The sequence below is a fragment of the Ptychodera flava genome, chromosome 21 (genome assembly GCF_041260155.1).
Source record: "Ptychodera flava strain L36383 chromosome 21, AS_Pfla_20210202, whole genome shotgun sequence".
Lineage (NCBI taxonomy): Eukaryota > Metazoa > Hemichordata > Enteropneusta > Ptychoderidae > Ptychodera > Ptychodera flava.
In genome coordinates, this window is record NC_091948.1 from 21,979,501 (window position 1) to 22,002,794 (window position 23,294).

Here is a 23,294-nt window from a genome sequence, read left to right on the forward strand (position 1 = left end):
AACTGCTTTATATGACCATAGAAACGTCTCTGACATCGTTTGTTGGGAAAAAATGGGCTGAAATTGCCCCCCCAAAAACAGGAAAAATCACACTAACGGTCAAGTAGAACAGCGCCCTCATCACTTCCATTTGAACGAAATTCTAATATAAATATGCAAATAGGGGTATCTCCGCTCAAGCTGAAATGTACAAGTGAAAACGTTGCCTCGAATTGAAACGAAGTGTTTTAGCCCGAGTATTTTCAGGAACGCTAGGGGTGCAATTTGCATATGCAAATGCCATTTCCTTTCGAACGGCACTCAGCAACTCAGTCTACACTGTGACCGTTGGCTGGCTAACACAGTTTTTCAGTCGCTCCCAAATCCTCATTTTTTCGCCGATAATTATCATTGGAGACCAACTTCATCTCTTCAATTGGATTTTCTGAGAAGGTAAGTGACTTTTCGGGGCTCTGTTTGAAAAATTAAAATGAATTTGCGATTTCAGCGATTTTTCATAGTACGATGTTATATGTCGAGCGCGGACTTGTGTTGCTGTACCAACTACGGTAGCATGAAATTATGGCCCAAAATCAAGCATAGTTCGTGGAATTATACTATAAATTAGCTTTTTACCGCAGAATTTTGTCTGTTCATGCCAGGAATTTGATGTTGGGCGGCAAAGTTCGCCGCTGTGTTTTGCCGCTAAAATCCAATATGGCGCCAAATCAACATTAGTGTACTGTACATTTACACGTACACTGTGTACTCGCATACGCTCATAGTGAAATAAATCCCCAAAATGTGCGTATTTTTAGGTCAAATGTTACTTTTTGGGGGGAAACTATCATCAAGTGACACTTTTAGGTTGTAATACGTAAAATTCGTGTCACAGTTGTTTTTAATTATTTTCCTCTTTTTTTTCAGGGTCATCACAGTCCGAGGATGGCTTCGAAGCTTCCAGCCGGGGCTTCCCATAGAAAAACTTGTGCATGTGACCTCATGGTTGTTCACTTTTAACTTTTTTGACGTAATTTTCGTGTCTGATTTGTCTCAGTTTGTTGCAGTCAAGTCTCTGAGGCTTAAGTATTGATCAAACTTCAGGTTTATTTAGAATAAAGCTGTTGTCTTTGCAGTATATTGAATTCATAACTTATTAATTTTCTTTTTAATTTAACCAACACAAAACCAACCGACACGTTCCAATATTTATTGAGAAATTCGTGTCACCCGAGCGGCACTTTCAAAGGCTTCATTAAAGGTGAACTTCTCCGATATGCTTGCACATGCAACAACGACATGGACTTCATTGAAAAGGTCAACTTTCTCACACGCAAACTTCAACAACAAGATTATAGAAAAAAAAGATATATCTCGTATAAAGAAAGATGTTAATCTCACCAACCATCGACGATACCTCACCGATAAAGATAAGAGGAATATGACATAAGAACAAAACTGGTTTACACAACGACCTTCAGTCCATTCATCAAAACCAGGCAAATCAAACAATGTCTAACAAAAAATTGGAAAATAATAGAAGCCGATCAAACACTGGTCAAAGTTTTTCCAGAAAAACCTATCATAGCATACAAAAGAATAAAAACTTAAGAGACATCCTCGTTCAGGCACAAATCAAGCACGAGGATAAAATAAACACGAACGGTCTGACCAACAAACCACTCAAAGTTCAGACCACAACATATCCATACTAGCATCTCTAGTTGATGAACAATCGCTTCTATCAAATAACATGTGGGATAAATAGCTCCAACACATAACCGGTTCTTTCCCGGGGACCCAGATCACATGACCAGGGTCAAAGCACTATCGATTCACCGGTGTCTCGCCATGTTTCTCCATATCATTAAACCACATTGATCGAATCAATATACCGCATCACTATCAAAGGTAGAAACGATGTGTAAAGTTGCTCTCATTTTCCTATATATAGAAACAGACTTCAAGATACATAAAACAATTTATAAATTCTAAAATTCTGAGAAAAAAATATACTAAAGAACTGTAGTTGTAGTTAACATAAAATTATTCTCGTTTGTAGAGGCCATCTAATCTGTGGTGAATGTATAATGCCCACTGTAACAAGTACTAGAAAACGGCATTCTTTTAGACGAAGTTTCGCCCAGGGCAGACTCTATTGAAAAGTGTACCATTTCCAGTAAAATAGCTCTGTGAAGTTAAAAATTGGTATACACAATCAATTGTTACTGAAAAAGACACTGCTGAAATTTGATCGGTGTTCAAGACCCGGAAGACCATTTACTAGCCCCGTTTCTCCTTCATAGACAGACCCAAATCGTGTTATGCAACAGAAACTACTCAGTATACACATCGACAATCTTTGAAGGTAGGTTTATTTTTACATGACAAACTGTTTATATCAGAAACAAATTCCTAAAAAACACATATTACCTATAACATTCACTCAGGTCCGCGGTATAGCGTGAATATAGGCATGTTTAGGCGACCCATGCTTGTGTGACCCCTGCGTACTACTGCGACCTTGTTTTGAAATGAAAACGAGGCTATTTTTCTGAGGGCGCTCTTCAAATTACACCCCCAGCATTCAGACTGTTTTGCCTTCGCCACAATCCGTTTAGAGGCTAAACCCACGGGATACGTGTGTGGTTCGATACATAGCGGCCGCTGCGTGGTATGCAATTTTACTATGCATACCCACATGGCGGCCGCTATGCATCGAACCAGACGTAACGGTGGCATCGTTTTGTTGGGATAGGACTCCATGGTTTGGGCACAGACTGTCTATGGTTTGGGAGAGGCGGCCCTACACTTTACAGCGAGGGGATCGCTGGTTGCCGGCGTGCACTGTACTAGCGACGGGACCGCCGGCCGCTGGCTTACCACCTCGAGTGTACATTGGAGCGAGGGGATCGCTGGCAGCCGACGAACCACCACGAGTGTTTTGTCCACTTGTAACTGTTTAATATACAGAGGACATGTCGGTAACTTGGACGTCCAGGAGATGATATTGAAGACTAGAAGCTGAGAGTTATCGCTGAAATGCCCAAAATATCTTGTCCAACATTCGAGTGTGATGATCCGAGACCCTCTGGCATAAAACTGTAACAATCGTGACGTTGACAATTATTCAATTTACATGTTGGGCTTTTTCTGCGGGGTGTCCCACTCTGTTTTCTTTTCTCGAAAGCCTCTGTTTTTCCTACTGAGTTTTTTTGTAACCTCGTTTTTGTTTTTGTTTTAACCTCGTTTTGTTTTTTTTTCAAGCTGACCTCGTTTGGTTTCTTTTCAGCCGCAACCAGCAAGATCTCGGTCGACTTTCAATTGTGATTCTCTTTCTTTTTTAGTCAGACCTGATGGTGGTTCGTTTTATTTTTTGGTAGTAGTGTAAGTACTATTTGTGGTTTTGTTTTTAATCATTTCAATATTTTTTGTGTGTATGCTTGATTTTTATTTTTGCTTTTTCCCCTTATAATCAGCATTCATTGCACCTTTTTATCAAATACACGTGTATGTACGTCAATAAGTAAGGGAGTGTGGTATTTCCAAATATTTGCAAACAGTTTATCTTCTCATTACGGTTTAAAGAATATTTTACAATTAAGTATTACATAACATTCTGCCCTTTTTTACGATAATACTTTTCTTGTTTAATTTCTTCCGTATTTCCATCGAATTTTTATTTCAATCGAGAAAGACGGTTGCACGTCATCTTAATCTGTACAGACACATTCAAATATTTAATGACACATATTTTCAAATGAATGCTATTTTTATGAAAAGGTACATTAATAGAATGCAATGATATGGACGAAAGAACGTTTTTCTTTATTATTCATACACGTTTAAGACTTTATTTAGAAAGAAAATTTGACAGTTTATTTTTACTCTATGACGATAAATATTTTTGAAACATTTGGCGCGCCATATACGGCGCGCCAAATGTTTCGTTTTGCACCGAATCGATAAATATTTTTGAAACATTTGGCGCGCCGTAGAATGATGGAGTCACTAAACTACTTGCACTTGTAAAATCAATAAACACAAACTGTTGACAAATGTGTGCAACATTTCCTTACATAGGAGATTATTGTATTGCGTGTAAAAGACACCATCCAGAAGTGATGGTCACAAATACATTTTCCGGTGCATGGTAAAGATACATTCTCTAAAACTATTCAGCATCAAACGAGTTCTAAAATAAAACTCTTAAGTCATCAAGGCTTTTCGATCATGGCTCTTTCATTTCATAGCAGTATATTCGTGATTTTCTGAATCCATGGCGTGAAGTTACTGACATTAACGTACACGCCATAAGAATCACGAACTGCACACTGTCCAGGACGCCCCCAAGAGACGATTCCGTACAAGTAATATCTTTGATTCCCTTCATCCTTAAGCATCAGGGGGCCACCGCTGTCACCATCGCAGGCATCAAATCGACCTGGAAATAAATGTATAATGTTGTCGACGATGAAATACTCCGATATTGTATAATAAAAAAGGAATAAAAATACCTTAATCATTCAAACGGTCACATTCCTTTGTCAAACAACAAGTTTGACTTTATTTTTAGACAAACCATCTTGTAACTGTGTACAAACCTCACTACTTGCTTGTATAATCATAAGTAATCATGAGAGTAAAGATAGGAGTTACGAAAGCCGAATCATATAAAATTTGAAACTGAATATTTCATGTGTTCCAAAAGAAATGGTTTGATTACTTAAAAGGGCAAATCTTATGTCCCGAAATTACGCAAATTCTGATACGTGTATATCGTTAGTTTGATGGACGCTATGTTAATTTTCATACATGTAAGTTTATTGCCGGATATTAACTGTCGAGAAGGTCGAGAACAAAACTCGTCTCGTGTCTGAGAAAGCTCAAAATAATGCAAATGTCTCTACGACACGCGACCGAAAGACGCAGATATCAACGAGAAAAAGTTAAACAAAAGAGGAGGGGAAATCGTTAATTTTACACGTCAATATTTATCTGCCTTGCGCATTAACAAGCATTATACAGACCATATGTCACTTTACTATACAAACTTTAGTGAAAGAGAGGGAAAAGAGCAGCAATATATCTTTGTCATATCTCTGCCTATAATTTTCTGCTCTTTCCGTTTCGATGTCCGTACATAGAGGCGCAGCAGATAGTCGGGTCGGAAGGTAGGGTTCCCATGCATCCCGTGGATATATTTTTTGACCTACGTTTTTGTAATCCTTAGGTTCTATATTCAATGAATTTTGATGTTCCCGAAATAAAATACTGTCCCATGGGGTTCGTTTGGCGCCATCTTGGCCGCCATCTTGGCCGCCATCTTGGATTTCAACAATGGGGTAGGGGTCACATATTTACCGCTCGACGGAGACAAAAAAAAAAATGAAATACTATAAACATACATTTTTAGAAAGCCCAGATTATGGCCTTTTCATTGATATACAACTTAATGGGGATAAATTAATATTCAAACGTCAGTAGTAAAATAAAGGTGGTCAACTGGGATTAATAAGAATTTTACACCCCATTTTATTCATTTATCTACATGAAGCGAAGGAAAATTTAACCATCCATGTAACTAAAGTATGACCCTGACCTATATATGAACTCATGCGCAACAGCTTGCGCAGCAGTGCATTGTCCTGAACTAAGCGGGGAAATTCCCTGCTGAGTCAGGCCTGGACTTGCGCAATGTGCTATGACTCACCCCCACTATCAAAACGGAACGACATTCTATTCTCTCTCTCATTTGTTAGATAGATTCTGACTGAGCCGTACCAGAGCCGGTCTGCTCTTACAAAGGCAACCCTTCGGTTACGGTTCCGAAGGTGCGGGTCTGTGAATTTTATCTGCTGGCTGCCCCCTTTTCACTATGTTTGGAGTCGTCGGAACGAGCGGAACCATAGGGATGTTGCGCAATACCCCTATCAGAACACTGTTGTGCAATACCCCTATCGGGACGTTTCCAGCAGGGGCTTTCCAGGAATTTCGCAATACCGTTCCAGTTGCTTAGTAACTTGTGATGTCATGTTCAATGTCTGTCATTCTACAGTTTTCAGAAACATTTTCTACAGAATTTTTTCTGAATCTAACTTTCATATCCATTCAATCCATAATATCGTAGATATCGCTCCAGCGGCGGACTAAATCCTTCTTGTTTTTGTATTTCTAATGCCTGATGAAATATGTCCTGAATAAGTTCTGACCCCGGAGCCTCTGCTGTTGCACCTTTTTCTTGTATTTGTGTAAGCAGCTGTTTATATTGAACGTAATAATGTTTTATATTTCTCTCGTCTCTTTGCTACACACCGTTTTCCCTTGTATTACATCAATAACAACACCTGGTATAGGAGTTAAGGCTAACAGTACCGGAACTGTTGGAATTGCTGCTATTACAGCAGAGCTTACAAGAATTCCCTTAGTAATATTGAGAGCCATATCAATTCGACCCATTAATTTGTAACTTCGTCGATATGCAGCGCTAGTTCTTTCGATATAGTCGGCCAATTGTTCAACGCTTTCAACAACTGAGATGTGCATTTTTACTGTATATGTAAGGGGGGATAAAAAATAATTGTAGTAATATAGAATACAATATGGCAGAAGGAGGAGAAGATATACCACTCCAGCATTTCGATGATGCAAATTTAAATGATGATGATGACGCTACTCCTGAAACATTCTTTATAGACGATGATAATGCCCTTGCAGAAGCTGATCCTTCCTGGCTAGCCCGCAGGTGGATCGTTTGATTGGACAGAGAAGAGAACTTACACAATATATGGCTGAACAACTCTTAGACAAATATAATATTACTGATACGTATGCACGAAACGAATTGATTATGAATGCTGAGATTATTGGTAATGATCTGTATTATAAAAAAATCAGAGTTACAACAGATAAAGGAAGTAGATTTTTAGAGAAATCCACATTAAAAAGAAGGCAGGAGGTTCTGAATTTGTAAACAAAGTATATAAATATAGTGAGCCCGAATTTGTGGGACGTGCATTGCATTCTAAAGATGTGGAAAATGATAAATACCAGCTGAGAAGATGACGCCAGAAGACATGGGTGTATACAAAGATGAACTGACAGAGTTACGGCGAGATGCTAGCGGTAATGCAGATAAAATACAAGCTTTTGAAAATAAAATCGAACAATGGAACGATCTAAACCCAGAATATAGAGCTATTAATGATGAATTAAAGATTGCGAATATGCATCTTGGCGAGCTTAACAACGAAAAGTTAAAATAAGGCTAGAGAAAAGAGAAGTTGAAAAACAGTTAAGGATCCTGAAACGAGCACCCAAGGAAAAGGAAAAGCCGAAAAACTACTAGCTGAACTCATAACAAGAGAAGCTAAAGTTGACAATCGAATTGAATACGAACATGGTAAGATCAGTGAGGCACGTGAAAGTCTGGCTACGACTAGGTCTCTTCGTGATGTAATTTCCGATCCAGAATTGTCACTCAGGCTAAAGCTGACTGAGTTATTTAAACGAAATGGTATAACAATCGCTGCAATACTGACTGCCCTTGGAATGACAATATCAACAATTGCCCTGGCTGTGACTAAAGTAGGAGGAGGAGGAGGGGGAGGAGCGGGAGAAGGAACTGGAACTGGTGGGTCTGGTTCAGGTCCGCCCAAAGTATATACAAAAGCGAAAGAAATTGTAAAGCAATTTGGTGAATGGTTAAAAACATTGGCCGCAAAAAGTGCTGCTGCAATACCAGGTTTAATCGGCTCCCTTGTCAGTTTTCTATTAAAAACAGCAGGATCGGTTGTCGGATTTGTTGGAGAACAGCTATGGATATTTTTAACTGGATTAACATTAGTCATTATAAATAAAATTATGTATTAATATATGACCCCGCATGTTTGGTGAAAAGAATATTGCAAAGTTTCTTTCTAAAAATAAAGACCTGTTTGGTTTCTCTGTCGAATTGGAATGGTGCAAACTTCGGCGGGTAAATCGCCATATCCTTCGGGCAAATCCAGGTGTCCGACTCAAAGATGATAATCTATATCATAACATTTTAGCTTTCGTGAAGGAATGTCAAAAGACTAACTTCTTTAAGCGACTAGAATTCATAGCTGTATTCCAGGATACTGAGGATGACCAAGAGGCTCATCATCTCCAAGAATATTGGGTTCTTCGATTGATTCGCGACACAGGTAATCGATTTATCTTTCAATCAGACGGAAATATTTATGTAAAGATGTGATTTATTTTCTTTTTTTCTTCTACTATATACATTACACGAAAATGGGGTACGATAGATCATTATTACCGAATTACACCAACCGAATACCGCAGGGAACGAAGTCAGAAAGAACTCATCATGTGGTTGCTCATAATCCAAGTGAGGCAGATCCACGTCAGACACTTATCATAAGATGTCCGAAGTTAGAAAGCGGAGTAGTACTAGTTCCAGATACTTTCGACCTGGTTTTTGATCTCGAAGTAATGGGACATGAAAATAACCGGGTAGTACAAAATGTTGCAAAAAATTTGGTGGAGCGTATGGTTCTCACATTTGAGGGTGAGCCACTTTTCAATTTGGATAAATATAACCTTATTGAATGTTATCGCGATCTCTTCAAACATAAAAAGGAGAGAACGAACATGACACTGTACGGAATTCAGAACGAAAATCTAAGAAAATTAAGAAGCGGCGCGACCGATGCAGATGACGACAGGCTTTCAAAATGGGGTGATAATTTACTTTTTGAAACATATAAAACAAAATATGCTATTCGTCTGTCCCATCCCCTCATAACAGGCCATGGGGTTGCATATCCATCAGCGTTAGGTAGTCATATCGAATGGCAAATTACATTGGCACCCACCTCCCAATTACTTGTCAGTAATAATGTTGTTACAGCCAATTATAAATTAAAAAACATTCAAATGGAATACGAAACAATAACTGACCCCGACCTCGCGAGGTCAACTGCTGGTTATTACAACGGTGGAAAAAGTTACCTTTACGAGCATATACATCATTCTAAAAAAATCCAGATGAAAGAATCGGACACGGTTATCAATGAAAATGTGAATGTACCACGACGTAGCATTAGAGGTATCGCTATACTCTTCACTAAAAATCAGAATCAGACAGAACTGAACAGTGAACTTTTCTTTAACCCCTCCATTGAATCTGTGTCTGTATCAATCGAAGGTATTGCAAATAAAGTGTACGCTCAGAAGATGATACCAAGACAATTTTGGAAAGAAACACGACGGTATTTTGCTGAAGATAAAGATTGGTGTGAATTGATATAGATGAGGTCGATTATTTGAAGAATAAATTCTGTCTGTTTATCGATCTGCGTAGTTTTAAAGATATTGAGTTTCATGGAAATGGTCTTAAAGTAATGAACACAAAGGACGGAATTCAACTTGAAATTCTGAAGAAAGACACCTCAGTTAAGGGTGCCGACGACGCTCGCGATGACAATATATTTGCTCACGTTTATGTTATTAGCGATGCCCTGGTCTCTATTGAAAATAGTAGATTAAAGTCTTTACAATTTTAAACCGTGACCCGTCATTCCTATCGGCCATGTTTCTGCCAGCCATTCTCACCCGTGTCTGGATTGTATAACTGCACACGTTTGATATCATTTGGCGCCATCATGATTTTACTACGCTTTTCACTACGGATTTCTCCAGCCTTTTTCCGTACAAACTGTACAAATTGTGCCGGCTCCGGCTCCTTCCCAGTTTCAAATAGATCTTTATAATCTTCAAAGTTCAAATGTTTTCTAACACAAACATCTTTCACCCCTTTATTTTTTTTCGTCTCGGAAACGGGAGTTCGAAAAGCATACACTTTCGAGCGTATGCCGACAAAATCAAGAATAGGTTCACCATTCAACTCATCTTTAAATTTACCTATCACTTTTTTATTAATCTTCGGAAAGTTGGGCCCACTCATCCCACTAGTATCATATATAGACTTCTCACCATTCTTTTCCACATCTTCTCGGACTATATCATTGAAAGTTACGTCCGGGTCCGGGATCGGCACACTGTAAACAAAACTGTCAGTATCCATGTAGGCTAATCGTATTCCAGGGAACTTGACCCGAAAGTAATTGTAATGCGTCTCATACATAAGCAGCTTAGAAAGTTCCAGTACTGCGGCGCCGATGAAAACTGGTTTTACATATTTATGCTCATCCGTTTTCAGTTCCAGTAGGGCACTGTCGCAGGAATCACCATCCTCTTCGGAAGTTATGAAAGTTATATGTTTCATCTTTGGATTATACTTCTGAATCTTTTTACGGCCACTATCCGTGCCGTTCCAGTCCGAAACAAATGTAAAATCTCTGTACTTTCGAACATCTTCTATTGTCTTACCGAACATTGCATTATTCATCAGCTTATAGAAATTCTTTTCGAAATCTGTCCTCCCCTTTGTCCTCATTTTAGTGTTAAAGTCAATATATTTCGCGAGACATGGAGCTTCATCGAAAGCAAGCACCCGATAAATCTTTTTCAATCTCATTCCCATCCGAAGATAGAATTCCAGCAACTTGTAGTGTAAGACGTATCTCTCTCTATCCATCACACTTGTAATCAGTCGACCGCCCTGCCTCGGAAATTCATAGTGATGCGGTGCTAATGGCAAATCGCTGTGTTCTTCATGTAATTCGGGGGGATATTCTAAGTCTACTTCTAGAAAACTTGGTGGAAAGGTGGAACCAGGTCCCCACCCTCCGGCTCCGCCCCCCGCTCCGCCGGCGGCCCATTCCTCCCACTCTTCCATCGTCATCCAATGAAGTCCGCCCGTAGGCATTGCCTGACTCATTGCCCAGCCGTAGAGATTGTTTGCATCGAGATATTTTATTTCGGTCACCGGCTTCTCTGGATCGTAATTCGCGCCAGCGTAAGCAGGATGATTTGTCTGTAAATAATGAATATTACACTGGCTGATGCCGCCTCGAATTCCCGTTGTACGAAAGTCATCTGCTCAGCATCTTGAATGAGTTTAAATTTATTACCTGTGTAAAGTAACATAGCATCCCATGTCAAGCCGGGCGCTGACATGTAATGGGCTGGATCTAACTTGTACGCTTCTAAACATGTGTCACGGAAATTTTCGAATATATTTGCAAGAAGGAGAACGTCCGTCTCACAATAGAATTCCATATAATCACGAATCGTCTTACATCCCACTTCATCCCACACCTTCAATGCATGCTCATAATCAGATTCTGAAATCCCCTCTTCCGTCAATTCGCTATAAAATTCCTCCCTCTCTGGGAGCTCACCCTCTTCTAGTCTGTCAACCGAGTCTAAATATTCGTAGGGGAAGAAACCTTTCGCCCTTTGAATGTCCGGGTACGAAAGTGGCGCCGCCGTCCACCCATCCTCCGGCACAGTTTTGCCAACTTCGCCAATGACCCCATCATCAGCTGAGCACTGTCCATAAACTTTATAGAAAAGAAACGTCTCTTTATCTCCCTCTTCCCATCGACAACAATTGAGCCACTAAAAATAAATGTTTCGAGAGACCCATAATTCCACCATTACCCGTCTTAGCTATTAAATTTGGCTCTTGTCCGGAACCCCTCATCTATTTCATGTAATTCTTTCAAAATAAAAGAACCATCGTATCCCTTGAGGTTGTGAAAGTAGATAGGAATGGTTCTCGACGGCCGGCATCCTTCGCAATAGAAGGTCGCCTCCTCCTTCACTACTCGGTATCCTGCCGGCTCTCCACATGCAATACAGACTGGATCACATCCGTCACGCTGGTAATTAGATCTATCTTTCATCGGTATTATTTTCCAATAATACGATTTCGAATAATACTCGGCCCGTTCTTTCATATCCTTTAGAAAGTCTGTAACACAGGAGAGCCCCGTGAATGTTCTTTTACCATAAACAGTGGGTGGTCGCCCCGTTCCGAAGGCGCCCCACCGTTCCACCATAACATACGAAAGACAAATTGGAATGTGTCGGCCGGTCCCCTTCTCAATAATTGCTTCAGTATCTGCATAGACGACGTAGGGGGCGGGGACCTTCTTCCGATGTCCTTCGAATTGACATACTTCCTTAGGAAAAACTGGCTGGGCGTCGTCTGTTCCACAGTACACCTGATGTATTTCTAATTCTTCTGTTGACTTAAAACCTCTTTTACAAACCATACAAATACACTTCTGTCTGCGCTCATTCTTTCGATTAGTACGAGAATTACGAAGGCGATTTAACGCAGTAATTGGTACATAGTGGCACCTTCGGGCTTCACCGATTATCAGTAAGATATTTGCTATTTGATCGCCTTCGGCTCCGCTACTATATAACACAGTTATGTCGGACGGGGGAGTGGGATCATTTTCGTAGATCTGAAATACTTGAAGTTTGACCCCTGGATTTTGCTGCTCGAAGCGCCTGAATACAGTCATATCGGCGGGCGTAGGAAAGGGAATACCTTCCCAACAGTAGTCAGCCATAAATGGGGCGTACGTATTCCATTTTCTCCTTACCTGACCACATTTCTTTTCACGAAACTCGGGGTCGGTCAACTTTAAACTTGCTACGATGGCGTATTGAAAACAGTTATCGCTGCCCGAAGGTAGCACCAGATCGCTAACACAATGCTTATTTTTTAACCATCCGGGAAGTTGAATCCCAGCCCCCGGGCCAGCCCCGAGTAAAACTTCTACTAGAATTACTTCAAAATTAAGTATCTCCTCGAGAACGAGGCCAGAACCCTCAACAGCTTCAATTGTATCAAGCATACGATCGTAGCGATCTATTAATTGTTGCCCCACATCCGCCCCTCTTACATCTTTTGTGTATGTATCTTTTAATTTAACATGCAATGTACGATTTTGTGTATTACCAGTTTTCGGATCCGATAATTTGACTTCCATTTCAGTATAAACAGAGTACATCTTTCTTTCTTTGACCATACCTTCAATATCCACCAGCTCCCGATATCCTTGACTCGCTTGACTTCAGGAAATTCTTTTCGTAAAACTGCTCCCTTGAATGCTGTATGTAATCGACGGGCCATAATAATCTTTATGATATATACTATCCTAAAAATTTTAAAAATGAAAAAATAATTATTCTATGATAGGTCATCAAAATCCACTATAATATTTTTGCAGCATTATTTGTTTATATATCTCACCTAATCTTTCTAAGTCGACTAGTTCTTCCGCATCTTGAATTTCTGGTTTATTAGGCGCAGCACAAAATAACCTCTCAACAGTGAAAGAAAGAGCACGCTTACTTAAGCGCGGTTTAAATGCTAAGAATTCTATCTTACTACCTTTCCGGATATTACGAGGTACAATAGCAGGATTTTCTCGGACTGGCAATGGGCTCACTGTTTTAAAAGCACAGTCAATTTCTTGAACCATATCAATACATGTAGCGAAATCGGAAGTGTTTCCTCCTCTTTTAAACTGAAATTTAAAATACGCAACTGGCTGCGCCCCGCTCCCTCGCTTCTGATACACTTTAGATGGATTGTAAAATCCAGTAGTATTCTTGGAGTGAGCGGTCAGGCTTGCAGCATAACTTTTAGCAGTGCTTGCATCGAAACTTTCACCTAGGGTACGGAATACTATCAGATCGGTAAACTTTTGAAGACTTTGTTGCCAACGGACACACACCCCATCTCATGTAGCTGGATCTTTTGAACCGTACTTAGGTCCGATATTGAAAACTACTTCTAGCTCACTGTCTACGTATATGAAAGGATCTACATATTCACCAATACTAATTTGCCTCCATCATCAATTTTGATGTTTTCTCCGGTTTCAAGTATTTTATTGCATCTGAAATAGAAAGGATTGTCATTGTCTTATCGTATATATCTTAATAAAAAAAAATTTTTTAAAAAAAAATTTCTATGATATAGTATCCCCAAAATGTCATACATATTCATAAATGGACCAACTGAAGTGGTAAGAGTTACGATGCAGTAAATTTGGCAGAGACTCACGTACCAGAATTTGACACTAGTTTTTCTAGCAACATTGCCGACTTTTATAATGGGCGCCACGTTTCGATTGCTGATTTTCAGAATCAGTTTATAGAACATACTCTTAGTTTACAATGTCGGGCTGGGAGGGCCTCTCCTTCGGAACGCTACATTATTTGTGACTCTTCCATAATTCAACATCTAACTTTTTCTAGAATCCGGGGCGTGGCAGCGGAAGAAAAAAAGATTGTTTCTAGAGCATTTGACCATTTACATAGTTTCATTATCATATTCAAAGATATGCCTTGGGATTATTGCAGGCGGAATGTGTTGACTCGAGCCAGGTCGTACGAAATAACCGCCTTAAAAGAATTAGAAGAGATTCACAATAAGTTCAAAAAAGTTTTCTTAGAAATTTGCCACGACTACAGGCTTCCATGTTTGGTAATTCATCAATCTCTTACGCCTGAAGTTCTCAAGAATATACTTAATCCAACAATTGATACCGAGACAGTCGGACCAGTAGATTTTCCACAAGCTTTTGACTTTGGAATTGCATGGACCGGCGGCAGCCAGGGATTTTTAATAGACGGTTTCGAGGAGGAGGAACTTGAAAAAGCTTACTTTCCACCTGGTCAAGAACAACTAGAACAACCTCGAGTCTCACTCGAGAACCTACACAAACTTCTTAATGCTTGTGAAACAGTGTGTGCTTATAATGCTCCGTTTGACTTACGAGCACTTGATATGATGAAAAGGGTGGACTTTGGAGTTACTTGTCTATGGTTCATGTCAGTTGTGTACATTATACTTCAGCCAGAACTTATCGATAAAGCTGAACAAGGAGGATTGGAAAGAACGGACCGTGGCAACATGAGAAGTCGCTTTGAAGATCTTGCAAACTTAATATGTTCAGGAACTGAGGTACCACCTCATCCACATACTGCCGAAAAAGATGCAATAAGTGAACATTACTTACGACAGTACATGATAAATACTTGGCCAGGTGGTTGGAAGAATAATGGTAAGCTGTCACTTTCAGCTTTCAAGAAATTAAGACTTTTTCCATGGTACTTATTGAATAACTTTCGTAAATACTTACGTTAGTACTTACGTTAGTACTTGACAAGAACCAGCACAGGAACTTACGAAGTACTTACGAAGTTCTAATAACATTTTCTTCTGGCTCCCAACTATTGAAACTTTCCGGATAACCGCGCCATTTTATCAGATAATATTTCTTCCTCTAATTTTTTTCGTCTTCAAAATTCGTTCTACTCTGTACAGCTCGTCGGCACCTTCCGAAAGGGCGCTCTGAAGTTCATCAGAATAGAAAGTGCCGAGTATTTCCTCTCCATTCAGATCTTTTATTTTGTAAACTGGCGGCGTTCCCAGTCCAGCCGCATACACAACTTTTGAAACCACGAAAATCTCCTCTGTCCAATTTGGTAAATATCCTTTCTTGAAAGTGGTCTTGTATTTTGTAATTCGGACCCGTTCTCCCGGCTTGAATTCAGGGTCAACTCCCATGGCTGCCAACTCAGGACCGAATAGTGTATAAAATGCCTGCCAATCGTTCTCCTCTGTTACGTCCCTGGGTTTCATTTTGATACTTCCGTGAACGGTGTTGTTGTAATTCTCGAGAAGTTGTGGTAGAATGGGGAGCCAGGAACGTGTCTGTTTATATGTAAAGTATTTCCACATCATCGTCTTAAGAGTCCGATTAAAACGTTCAACGACGCTAGCTTTTTTGTCACTGTAGGTGTGAAACCAGTGAATTCCCGCCTCCTGGAGCCACCCCTGCATTTTTCGATTAGTAAATTCCCGCCCCTCATCTGTCTGAAGTTTGTCGGGCCTTCTCCCGGATTTCTTAATCACGTCTTGTAGCGCCTGTAACGTATCATCAGCCGTTTTTGACTGTATCGGCCTGGCCCATGCGTATTTACTGAGCACATCGATTACTGTTAGCATGTATCGAATGTTACGATTCTCTTTTGCGAACGGGGGAGGGAATTCCACGAGATCCGCTTGCCATTGAGAGTCTATCGATGTTACAAAAACGCGCCGGCCGCCCGAACCACCCCCACGAGTACGAGGTACCGGTTTATGTAGGTTATAAGTAAGCTGAGTTTTTAACCACTCCTGCACCTCTTTCTTAGTAATTTTTAACCCGCTGGAGCGTGCTGCGTCATACAATTTTTGTACACCTCCAAAACCAGTTTTCGGGTTGTAATATAATTCTCTAAGAGTGCCTTCAGCTTCCATAATTGCTATATTATACGAAAAATTTTATGCCGTACGGATGCCGTAAACGAAATACTAGTTTACTGAATTGTGTATTTTGCAATTGATTGATTAGTGAATCTGCCTTCTGTTTTGACATCCTCATTCCATATTGTTTTATAATAGAGTTGATGTCTATCTCGCTCGGTGTGAAAAATAGTACTAACATCTGTATGTTTTCCCTGAATGGTTTACTAATACTAGTATATTGTTGAGTCAGAACCCAGACAGATAATCTGTCATGTCTTGAGCTGAAAGCAATTTTGACTAAATTGTCACTGCGCTTCTTCATATCTTTGCACGCGGCGCAGTCGTCGAGTACTATTAAAGTGTTTGTACCGGCCATTCCTTATGTACGAAGGCTAGTGTATCTTCCACAGCATCGTGTTGACCGGAAGCACGAATACGTTGTCATCTGTGAAAATGAATCTTTTATTGTACGTTTCATTGTTCATGAATGTCGGACAAATGAAAACTATATATTCGAATTTCCTTAAGTACGGACCGGTGAGGAGGTCCATTACAAATTCTGTTTTGCCAGAACCTATCGGTCCAGTTATAATCATGTTGAATGGTGGGGTTGCGAACATTTCCATCGGATCGGATCTATATACTGTAAATAAATGTAATGAATATTGCTAAAGATAACAAACCAATTTTACCATATTCATGAATAGGGTCTGCGCTGGTCACGGCTGCTGCTTCCGTTCCGAAGCGTTCCGAAGGGGTGGAGGCCTTCGGGGACCGAATCCGAGTCGTGTCATTGTGAGGTGGTGGTGACTCTCCGGGCTCGTCCTGCCACTTCACAGGATCCCCCCCTCCTCCCCTCCTTCCATCTCATGTATAGCACTTTCTCGAACTTCCGTGTTTATATCACCGTTCACCCCGAAGGACATAGATTCTGTTGCGTATTGCAATTCATTATTATAACCCGAGATTGCCGGGCCTGAAAGAATGACCATCTCAGACGGTAAGAGAAGTAAATTTGGCGAAACTGCCATATCAAGTTTCACACCAGTATTCATTATTGTGTCTTGATATCGCCTATAACTAATTACTTTGTCAGTATTACGAATTTCATCTTCGAGGAGAACGCCGAATTCTTTTCTTACTTGCTCTGCACTGCCAGTATCGCCTACTATGGTACTACGAATATTCGCTTGTGCGCCAAGTATGCAATATACGTAGGCTTCAAGGCTTTCATTGAGGCGAGCGAGACCGGCCTTTGTTAGTCCCGAGTCTCCCTTCAGAGGAATGAAACTATTATATTGTCCCTCCGATCCATCATTTCGGAAGAAATAGTAGTGCGGTCGTTCTTTGTCGGACAGTACATGTTTTTTCTTTCCAAAAATGGTATGTGTATAGAAAACGCCTCCGTCGGCGGAGAGGAAAAAGTCATGACCGTTGTATATCGCTTTTGGCTGTCTAACGGGCCCACGATTAGTATAATATTCATAACCATAACCAAGACCCTTATTTTGACCTTTTCGATATCGAAAGTCGGACTTCGTTGGACTTATATTTCCAAATTCTGTACATAGAAGTTCATATTGGACGAGATTGTACGGATTGTCGCCCGCTTTGAAGGTGGGGGTATCGTCTGGAAGTGCAACGCCCATTTCATGAAGAATACGACGTATTGTAAAATATACATGGAAACGGCAGAATGATCGTATTTGTGGCGGAAATTTCTTATCAAAGAGATGGGCGAATGATATACCACAACCAGTAGTGCTGCACCATACAGCGAAATTCAGTTGCTGGTCCCAATATTTCATATGCGGGCTGCCCAGCCAGACATTACTTTCTTTAGCTGATCGATGAGTGATTACGTTATCTTTGAACACATCCCGAGGATGAAAAGTAAATTTTTCTGTCGGCGTTACATATATTTCTAAGTCCATGAGAATAGGTTTTACTCCCCCGTTCGGTTTGGTAGGAATATCAGCATGCTGTACTGTTGGTATGCTCGTCTTATTCAATTGAAAAGCAACTGGGAATAGGTCTGTACTCATTATTTGTGTTTCTATATACATATAGATTTAAATGGAGGAGAATTTTCCCGGAATCCCTGTCGGAACGATTTCGTTAGGTGTACTAACATTCCAGACTATGTTAATACTTTATTTCGGATTCAGGTTTAAACGAATTTTTTATTTTTTACTAAGAATAGATAACATACTGCAAACAATGGAGAATTTAATAAAGTCATCGGCAGCGGCAAATATGGCAGCGCATTCCGAAGGGCCAACCGCAGCGTCGGACAATAATCGATCCATAATAGAGACGAAACGTGAAAAAATACTCTGTGTCATCGCAAGTGGTCAAAGCAAGTTATTTTTTGGTAAGGAGATTTCAGTTAGAGAAGTGGAAACGTGGAAAGATGAATTCATAACACGAGCCTTTAAAGTCTATGAAGCGAAATACAGTTCTCTTATAAGTGATAATATCACTCAAAGTTTCATAGATCTAGGAGCCCGCGCAATAAGTCAGGTAGTTCCAATCGATGACCGAGATAACTATGCAGGTGATCTTAAAAAGGATTTTATTCTAAACAGTGAAATAAAACGATTATCAGGACGGATAGCCTACACGTGGGGGCCCATACTTGCTCTAATTTCCACCGGTTTAATTACAGGTAAACATTTAAATTTTAAAAAAATCGGGTTTAATATAGTACCTGAAATAAATGGATTCAACTTCGCAAACGGAAACGACGACGGGCCCCACACCGCAAACGACGACCTTCCCGACTCCGACACAGCGCAACATAGAGAAAGTTACAATGCCGCCGAAGCATCCAGGGAGAGTTGCTGCGGGCAAGCGACTAGCGGAATGGAACAGGCAAAACAAGGAGAAGAAACGCCAAGCAATGGTGGGGAATGATAGCGATGCGGTAGCGGCAGACCTACCGCCTACAATGAAAGAACAGTGTGATAGCTCACGCGATAATAAATGGTATAATAAATGTTATCTTGTTTTAGGAATTGTGGGAGTTTCATTGACTGCATTAGGGCTATATTGGGGGCGTGCTCGGCATATTGTCCCGTTCGGAAAGATCCTCCCCAAATAAGAAAGCGGAAAAAACAGAGCCAGTAGCGGCTCCGGGGGAGGGGGGAGGGAACCCAGCTCCTCTACATTGTATGAGATGGATTAACTCCCCATATTTTTTTATTTTTTATTTTATATACTTGTCAGCAATCATGGATACTAAACAGTTGTAAACACAATGTACGATGGTATTGTAATCGCAGGACTTGCGATGGGATATCTTATGATCTCCAGCAAATTTCTGAAAATAGAGGTTGGCGATCCAAGTCGACCAAATTTAACTCGATTGGCAAAATTAGGCGGTGCGACTGCTGCCGCGGTTGCGACCAAAGATCTCCTTGAACAGAAAAATATTATTCCTGCAGAACCTTATACTTTGTAATGGGCACCTTCGGAATATTATTCATCAAAAAATTATACTTAGTAATATATACAACGTACAACAATGATCATTTGGATTGAAAGCCAAACAGGTGAACCAGTCACTGTTAATTTTTACCCTTGTATTGACACGACACAGTTTACGAAGATAAGACTGCTAGAGTGTGGACTATATAATTCATGGCATAACATAACATCAACAAATAATGTACTAAAATACCAAGAAGGTGACCAACCAAAGAAGACTAAATCAATACGTCCAGGTAACTACAATATCGATACCTTAAACAAAGCAATCGGGTTGAAGCAAAAAATTAATTTTGAAAAACATCTGCCGACAAACCATGTTTATCTAACTTTGGCTAAAGATATTAAAGTCTATTTCAATGCCACAGGTAGCTTCGCCAACGTCGTCGGCTTTTCAGATAAACCTGAGAACAACCCAGTTATAAAAAGTACTATGAGTCCGAAGAAAGTGGATTCTTAACAGTCACTAAATACATAGTTCATTCAGATGTCGTTGATGTTACTGGAAATTATGTTTCATTTGGTTCGGGTGAATACATACAGGGGAAAGTATCGGACTGTTTACAAATACTTCCCATCCGGGATACGAGAGAAATAAGTGAAAAGGTTACTTACGATTTTAAAAACGGAGCAATTTCTATGCCATTGAGAAAAGGGGGAGATTACATGAATTCAATTAGTATCTGGATAACGGATCAGGATGGAAACATGATCGATTTCAATAACTGGCCAATTAGCTTTTGTATTGAATTATTGTAGTCCCGAAGCGGGCCCCTACCGGTGTAACATAAACCATCCCACGACCAATCCTCCAGCAATATAGATCATCTCATATTTCTTTTGCTCAGGACTGGGTTGATAATAATCTGAGAATTGAACTGCCCCTTCGAACGGCTTTGCACCGCTTCTGCTTCTTCCAGGATTTCTGCATCTGTATCTCTTAATTCTGCCGCAGCATGCGCGTCCTTTGCCTGATTTTCTCTTTCCCAGTCAGCCTGGAGTAATCTTTTTTCTGACCAGACGTTGCGATCATGTTCAAATTTTTCTAATGCTTTATCATGTCGGACTTTCTCTTCAATAAGAGCCTCACCATTCCCAGAAAGCTTTTGACCGATAATATTTCCTCCTGTGAATGCCGTTGCATTTAATACAGCACCGAGAACTGTCATTCCTATAGCTGAAGCCATGGTTGTGTATATTACAAGGTATTATTTTAATTTTCACTGTATATAGGTCCCTACGGAGTATGTCTGATCCAAGTGGCTTCGGTCTAGGTACAATTCGTATGCAAAATCTTGAGCTTGAAGATCTGAGTGATGTTAAAGTTAACAATAATACTAAGATGGCTGCTAATCATAATAAGGATTACGTCCTTCGTTATAAAGACCGCGAAAAATATTTCGTTTTAGCCAATGCCGCGGTGCATGCTGTAGAATTTTCCGAACTTAAAGACATTGATGAAACTGTAATTGACGCCACAAAGGCTTCGAATGATTCTACTCCTTTTGCTCTGACATGGGATGGGGATAGTCAGAAATTCATGCCTTATAATGTGCCGCGTAACATCTTAGATATATTGGATAGTGAAATTGCAGGAGGTGTTGCTGAACCACCAGGAACTCCGAATGTGATTTATTTTGATAGCAATGTAAACAAATACAAGTTGCTAGATTTTCGTAGTTGGCTTACTCCTACGAATCCATACATTGCACTTCTTGGTATACCGATTCACCTTAAAATTAGTCCTCTTAATACAATAATGAAGGCAGATAATACACTAAGAAGGTGGATAAACGAGGGGGGAATTATTGCTCGTATACAGCTAGCGGAGTTCCAGTTAGATTATTTTGGGACACAACTTTAAAGAAACTGGGTCTTAAAAGTGTCGGTGATGAGGCAGCTGTTCTCACTTTACAGACTGTAAATCAACAGATGACTGATAATATGAAAATACTTCAACATGGTACAGTTCTCATTAGATGTGTAAAGTTAGCTACTGGAGATGAATTTGACGATTTGGTTGGATATTATGCTATGAAAACAGATACAGAACAACTTGTGATATTATTATAAGTATTGATAAAGATCGGGGAGGGAAATGAGTATTGAATGTTTTGTTGGTGGGAATAGAATAGAGAACGACTTAGGAACTACATTTGTACGTAGAGATAAAAGAGTGAACACTTTAGATATCAGTACCATTCATCTGAAACGTCTCATTTTGTTTGAAGTAATGGTCTTCCGACATATTTTAAGTTCAGAGGAAATTACTAAAATTTTATCTATCGGGTGAACAAGTTAACTAGAGTCGTTCAGAAAATGTTTCTGAAAACTGTAGAATGACAGACATTGAACATGACATCACAAGTTACTAAGCAACTGGAACGGTATTGCGAAAGCGGTATTGCGAAATTCCCTACTGGAAAGTTCCTGCCTGAAAACGTACCGATAGGGGTATTGCACAACAGTGTTCTGCTAGGGGTATTGCGCAACATCCCTATGGTTCCGCTCGTTCCGACGACTCCAAACATAGTGAAAAGGGGGCAGCCAGCAGATAAAATTCACAGACCCGCACCTTCGGAACCGTAACCGAAGGGTTGCCTTTGTAAGAGCAGACCGGCTCTGGTACGGCTCAGTCAGAATCTATCTAACAAATGAGAGAGAGAATAGAATGTCGTTCCGTTTTGATAGTGGGGTGAGTCATAGCGCATTGCGCAAGTCCAGGCCTGACTCAGCAGGGAATTTCCCCGCTTAGTTCAGGACAATGCACTGCTGCGCAAGCTGTTGCGCATGAGTTCATATATAGGTCAGGGTCATACTTTAGTTACATGGATGGTTAAATTTTCCTTCGCTTCATGTAGATAAATGAATAAAATGGGGTGTAAAATTCTTATTAATCCCAGTTGACCACCTTTATTTTACTACTAACGTCGATTAGACTTTATGTCGGCCATCGACCGTAAATCGTAAAATTTGCTAAATTTCAAAGCCAATAATTAAGTTCTCGTTCCTCCAAACAATTTTTCATAAGGTATTTACATATATTTTGGAAGAACTTAGAGCAAAAAATAAGAAAAGCAACATTAAAAGTATGTGTCTTTAGATTTAGTGGGTGCATGAGCTTGTTTTCTTAATACGTGGTATACCACATATCCGTGTGTAATATAAGGGTAGGGGTAATGTTTCGCTTTCTGTTTCGAATTATGAATAATGAAACCATAAAATTTTTAAATTTTTGAAAGTGCTGAATCAGGCCTTTCTAAAAATATATAGTTTTATGGGGAAAAGTTACACATTTTAAAGTTACAAAGCTTAAATCTTTCAGTTTGTGTCAATTTTAAGTGATTTTTTAAATAAAATTATAATACAAGGGGTAGGGGTAATGTTTCCCTTTCTGCCTTAAATCATGAATCATGAAACCATATAAATGTTATTTTGGTTAAAAGATCGGCAGAGGGCCTTTCTAAACAGGTATAGTATGATTGAGAAAAATCATCTATTTGTAAGGTACAAAACTTAAATTTTTATGTTTGTGTTAATTTTAAGTGATTTTTTTAAACAATATGCACAAAACAGTTAGTCCTGGGGTCAGGTATCAGAATAATCCCCTCTA

General features: G+C 39.8%; 1 protein-coding gene and 1 long non-coding RNA gene across 2 annotated transcripts in view; one reads left to right on the forward strand and one right to left on the reverse strand.

Annotated features, from left to right (window-relative positions):
• Positions 1–252: 252 nt before the first annotated feature.
• Positions 253–23,294, forward strand: part of LOC139121730 (uncharacterized) — a 276,401-nt gene continuing 253,359 nt past the window's right edge. The window contains exon 1 of the long non-coding RNA XR_011549346.1: positions 253–432. This is a non-coding gene — a long non-coding RNA (uncharacterized lncRNA). The remainder of the gene's footprint in view (positions 433–23,294) is intronic.
• LOC139121728 (clotting factor C-like) overlaps positions 3,995–23,294 on the reverse strand; it is a 29,237-nt gene continuing 9,937 nt past the window's right edge. Inside the window, exon 5 of the mRNA XM_070686854.1 lies at positions 3,995–4,423. Coding sequence (XP_070542955.1) covers positions 4,227–4,423 — 197 coding nt within the window. The 3' untranslated portion in view covers positions 3,995–4,226. The remainder of the gene's footprint in view (positions 4,424–23,294) is intronic.